General features: G+C 45.3%; 1 protein-coding gene across 2 annotated transcripts in view; it reads left to right on the forward strand.

The window, feature by feature from the left end:
• The window catches only part of UQCC1 (ubiquinol-cytochrome c reductase complex assembly factor 1), a 49,938-nt gene extending 47,724 nt beyond the window's left edge, over positions 1-2,214 (forward strand). For both annotated transcript variants that reach the window (XM_082491265.1, XM_082491266.1), the window contains one exon: positions 1,859-2,214. In XM_082491265.1, coding sequence (XP_082347391.1) covers positions 1,859-1,993 — 135 coding nt within the window. In that variant the 3' untranslated portion in view covers positions 1,994-2,214. The remainder of the gene's footprint in view (positions 1-1,858) is intronic.
• Positions 2,215-6,000: the final 3,786 nt, after the last annotated feature.

The following is a 6,000-nucleotide window of genomic DNA, read 5'->3' on the forward strand; positions in this document are numbered from 1 at the left end:
CTGAAGATTGACAGGGAGCAAACACATATAAAAAGTGTGTAATTTGGGACAATTTGCTGCCAAGTGGGGAATTTGCTGCACTTCTGTATATTCAAGCAATAGATAGGACAGAAGCTATCAGCAGTTGAATAGGAGACAGTGATCACAGATAAACGTGGCACACTGGGGACGAATCAGCACAGCTTCTGTGAAGGCAGCACGTTCCTGTAGACAGCTCTGAAGTGGGGCACTTGAGAAAACCAGTCCCAGCTTTGCATATATATTGATGAGCTCTAAACTGTCTCTTACCACACGGGAATGAGTCCTTGAGATTATAATTGTATTATCAAAATGTCAGTTCAGCACTCTGTAGGGTTTAAAAAAAGGTAAAACAAATGCTCAGAACTACTAAGGAAGGAATAAAGAATAAAACAGTGTTGTCATGGCACTTTTTAAATCCATGGGACCCTTCTGATCTTGAATGACATGTATGGTTTGGGTTCTGACCACCAAGAAAGATAAAAACCAGACTGAAGAAGGCTCAGAGAAGAGCCGTAAGGATGACGTGAAACAGCTGCTTTGTTAGCAATGAGTAGGATCCCCTGCCTGAAGAACAGCTGACAAAGAAGATGAGACAGCTCCGGGAAATCTGGAAGGCATATGAAAGTTGAGCAAGGAAAGGCTGTTCTCTGATACGAGAACGTGGGGACATAACGTTGCCACAGGTTGTTTGGGACGCTACGATTGCACGTGGGTCCCAAAGGCACTGGCAAGGTTTATGGAAGAGAAGTCTGTCCAGGGCTATTAAATCCACAACCACCGCTTCAGGCTCAAAATCCCCAAACTAACAAATTTTGAGAAGGAAGGAAAATAAACATTGTATGCATGCATTGTACTCAACTCCTCCTGGGGAATCTGCTGTTGATGACTGTCAGAAACAGGACATTGTGCTTAGGTGGCTCTTTGGTCTGTCCCTCTGAGGGCATTGGTGTATTCTTTCCTCTATTGAGAAACTCCTTGTCAAATTACCTTTTGTTTCCAGTAAGCATTGCGTATGAGGTCTTTCCCACAATTTCTTGCTGATCCTGTCTTTACCAGGGGCTATTAGTGGATGCCAGAGAAGAATATAGTAGCTGGGCAAGCACCTGTACTATTTCCCTGGTGAAGTCTCCTAGCAATCTTTGTTCACAGACTTCCTGAGCCAGAGGTGGTGGTTTTGTCTTTTACTGACCCTTGATGGACTTTTTCCTCCCTCCCCGCCCTCACCCCCTTAACAGTGTCCTGTGGCAGCAAGATAATGCTACGTTGCGCAACAAGAATTTATTTTGCTTACATTGCACCTTAAAATTTCATTTGATCCTGAGTATTTCTTGTACTGCAGGCATGAGTGTTCATTCATTCCGGCTTTATCTCCTCCAGCTCATGTGCTTTTATATGAGAACTTGGGTGTGTTCCCTGCTGGTCAGGTGCTTTTTCTGTAGTGAAAAGCCTTGGTCGACGTGAAACCGCTTTTATGAGAGCACTCCGTGTAGATGATGGTACTAGCAGTGTGTCATCTGAATTAACTGCCGGGAAGATAAAATGACTCATCTTAGCTTTGTGCGGCTCTTCTTTGTCCTGTTGCCAAACTTTCAGAGGAAGCATTAGCTAAGGTGTTAGTAGAATACCTTACGCAGTTAAGTCCAGTGGATCTGCAGATACTTATCTCCCAACCTTTCCATGACGCTTAAGCCTCATCAATTATCTTTTTAGGCCTACCTCACACAAATGGCAAAGTATGCCAAAAATCTTCCCGTTCTGCTTGCTTTCTGGTTCGAGTAGCTCTTGAGGAACTTGAATGGGTGATGGGACACCTTGCACTAACCTCCTGTCCTTGCAGGTGCAGCACCTGGATGCGCTGAGCGGGGAGGACCTGCTGCTGACGGGTGAGGTGAGCTGGCGGCCGCTGGTGGAGAGCAACGCCCGCAGCATCCTCAAGCCCCATTCCCCTGTTTACAATGACGAAGGACTCTGAGAGCGCCGGCGCCTGACGTCTCTATCAGTTCGTCAGATCAGCTTGGGAAACGTGCCTGAAATTGAACTGGGCTGAGGCTGTGGGGTCAGGAAGGAAAATCTGCTGTTGAAAAGAAAATATTTAATTAGGTCCCCTATCCGTGGTGACTCAGTAGCAAATTGGACAGCCGCACTCTTGTGAATATTCACCCGCAAATAAACGCTAGTTGGTTTGAGAACCTCTGTCCTTTTTATGGCGCTGAGTGGTCCTTGCTGACAAATTGAAAGACCTGCCTTCTGTCTTTAGGAGACCAGGTATTTTGCCGTGACTTAGAGTTATCTCAAGAGGACGTTTCTGTCCTTTGCCTCGTTTGGAGAGCTGCTACATAGAGACACAGCGGTGTTCCTCTGCTCGCTGAATGGTTGTGAATGCAAATCTGAGCTTTGCATATTAGATGTTACTGTGTTTTCAAAGCCTGATATCAAGATGGAATGGTCCATTTTTGCTTTAGTGGCGTTAAGAATTGCTTTAACAGATTCTGAAGGGTTTTCTGTGAAAATCCTTTTTAGGAACTCTCTGTTCTGTTGCACAAGGATAAGAGGATGCAAAGAATAATGCGCAGTCCCCAGTAATCCTCTATGACTGTAGCCATTTTAATAAGAATAAAGTCCAAAACGTGGCTGAGCTGTCGCTAAAAGCTGTCTCGGAGTACCTGGTATGTCAGTCTGCCTTGCTGATATTTCCATATTCATAGAATCATAGAAAGGTTTAGTTTTGAAAAGGAGCTTGAAGATCACCGAGTGCCAACCCAGACACCTCCCACCAGCCCAGGTTGCCCAAGGCCACGTCCAGCCTGGCCTTGAACACCTCCAGGGATGGGGCCTCAACAACCTCTCTGGGCAACCTGGGCCAGTGCCTCACCACCCTCAAAAGGAAAAATTTCTTCCTAATGTCTAATCTAAACCTGCCCTCTTCCAGTTTAAAGCCATTCCCCCTCGTTCTATCGCTACATGCCCCAGTAAAAAGTCCTTCCCCAGCTCTCCTGTAGGCCCCCTTTAGGGACTGGAATTCTTTTTAAAGCTGTGGTCTGAGAATTTCTTTCTGAAAAGAACATCTCCGTTTCTGCCCATGGCTCTTGATGGACAGGACTGTGCTGTCCTCCATCCCCCAAAGCAGTGGTCCAGGGCTCTTTTAACAAGACCTGTCAATCCCAGTGAAAACTTTATATGGCTGTTGCAGGCAGATGACGCCAACGTAGTAATTACGGGAGCAAGAGCTCCACGGATGAAGTCAGCAGGGGCTGAGGCGCGCTGCGTAGGTGGATGGTTCACCAGGCTATTTCCAGGTCAGTGACAAAAACAGTTTTCATTTCTCTCCTGTCTAAAATCCTAGTCAATAATAAATGTCAGTCTGGGTAAAATTGATGTGTGTGTGTTTTCTGTGCCGTGTGCCCTTTTGATAAGAATAAGCCCTATAATAGCAGGATTTAGCCCTAATAAAACTATTAAACAAAAGTCGAAGGTGATAATCCTTAATTTGTGAATCCTTAATCTGGTGAAAGTGTGACTGTGCCTGGCTGTGACTGTTCTTCCTTCTGAAGTTGCTTTCTTCATATTGGGTGTTTTGGGGAATATTTGACATCCCTTCGCTGTGTAAAGAGCAGTGGGATGCAGAATATAGGCTCCCAAACACTGGCTTGCGTTTTTGTTTTTTTTTTTTTTTTTAATCTTCTCTTAGGGAGCCTTCTGTGTATAAAAACGGCATTTTGTTATTTTTTTTCCAAGGCGAACTTCCTCAGTTTAACTTGTTATAAAATGAGTCATGTAAAGAAACCCTCTATGTGTGAGGTGTATCCCTTCTCTGTGAAAACATTACAGACCAAACAACTTGCTTGCAGTTTATTTAAGATGCTTTTGTTGAAAGCTGAGCTAAGCAGAGAAACCTCTTATGTGTGAAGTATTATACAGTGTGTGTGAGATAATAACACCTTGTAATTCATTACAGCTGGGTTGTATTTACATAAAAGAAGACTGAGCTGTGTAGGAATTTGCTGATTAATTTATTTTTAATGAGAGTGAAGTATACCAAGTACCAAAATAAACTTTACTTTGTGTATCTTACTGCTCCTGAAATAGGTGGAAAAATTAATGGTAGATATTTTGGCTCAAAGCTACATACATTAATTCATATACAAAACAGTCATTTAAACTTTAACCCCTTTCCTGCTATGTAATTTAAACCTGGGCTCGCGTTATCCATGCCATGGGAACACAGGACCGGGAGTACACCGCCGTCGGAGCCGGTGCTGCGCACAGGTCAGCAATGGCGCAGTGTCTGCGGTGCTGGTGCCATGACGCCAGCGAGCTACCAGGATTCCCGGGACCGCTCCTCCGGAGGTGCCAATGCCTTTTGTACTCTGAATATGGGACAGCCACGCGGTCACAACTGAACCCTTTCCTATATTTATGGGCAGGAGGCTCCAGAAATCACGGTGCCAGGTTGTGGTCTGCTTTTGCACTTTTTATTAATATGAGAATAAAGACCTATAATCATGACGCTCTGCTTGTTCCATAAAATGCCTTCAGCCACCCCGCTGTCACGGAGCTGAGCCAGCAGCCGGGGTGTATTTTGGCCAGAAGTGTGTGGGGCTTGTTAAAAGAATAAGGCAGAAACTGTCTATGAATTAAAAAGGTAATCTGTCAGAGAGGAAAAATACACCTGAGGCTACATAGGACAAGAGAAGACTTTGCTTCCCAGCCATTAGTTACCTGGAGACAGGGTTTGGATGTGGAATAGGTCCCCTCTTCCTCTTGAGCATTGTGTGCCAATAGACCAGAAACGCACCTTTGCCAATATCTTCTTTATAAGACGTCTTTACAACTGGAATTTGGAGTCCTTGAGAGAGAACACATTTCCAGTAGCAAAATCGGCACCTTGCAAGCATTACAGCTGCAGCGATTGGCAGTTAAAAGCGATTCCTATGCACAGTACAGCCTCAAGTGCAGCAGAATGCGGGGGTTTGACCAAACCGCGTAAAGCCCCTCTTTTCCCATTTTGGGGGTTTTACAGAGGGATGATTGAAGGTTTTTTTTGGTTATGGACAGTTCTTTGTTTATGCCACTGGGTTTTTTGAAAGTGCGCTGGCTTGAGGACACTCACTGTATTTTAAGTGAATACATGCACGTGTGTTTCTTCTGGAAGGAGCCGTGTTGAGCACTGTGTCATCCAACCCCATCTCGTATGCAGAATTTGGACATTGCTTCTTATTCCAAAGGACTTGTTCCCCCAACTTTCCCTCCTGGTGTCTTAAAATCACGAGCCTGTAGGAAGCACTCGTTATGTCAGCTAGATCTTGGCTTTCTTGTTTCTGTGAGCAGAAAAGGAGGGTTAAGGCTCAATGTTTTCCCTTCCTTCTCTGCTGTTTGGCACCAGTGGGAGAGTTGGTGCAGGTTTTGCCCACAGGGTCAAACTTGGGAAGTCTCTTGCGTCTCTTCTGAGACGTTTCGGAGTGTATGGGGGGGATTCATCTGATACCCTTCAATGCCTACTCTGTATTTTAGGTGGTCAAATGTATTTCGGTGTCATCTCAGCTTCTGTGTCCGCACCGCCTTTTGGTATTCATATCTAACGGTTTTCTCCTGCTTCTTTGAACAGCTGAAGTGCTAAGAGCACAGCCGTCCTTCACGATCTCCACGTTTCCTGTACTGTCCTGTTACCAGCCCTGTTAAAGCGCAGTTACCGCTTCCCAAATTGCCGACTCCTCTCCTCACCTTCCACAAAGTGAAGTTTTTAGTCATGCTTCTGCCAGGCCAAGCCCTCGGGTCAGAATTGCTGCTCCTGACCCAGCAGTTGGACTTACCCACTGACCTGTCTCGCTGACTCTGCCTTTGGCTTGGCAACTAAGGTAAGCAGAGACTGGAGTAAGAGCAAATTTTTCCACCAGAGCTTTAAATTAACTGAATGTAGAGCAGATGAAGAATAGCAAAACCATGGGAGGGTAAGCATCAGCCGGGAGGGGATGGTGACCG

The sequence above is a fragment of the Vanellus vanellus genome (genome assembly GCF_965231255.1).
Source record: "Vanellus vanellus genome assembly, chromosome: 15".
NCBI classification, from domain to species: domain Eukaryota; kingdom Metazoa; phylum Chordata; class Aves; order Charadriiformes; family Charadriidae; genus Vanellus; species Vanellus vanellus.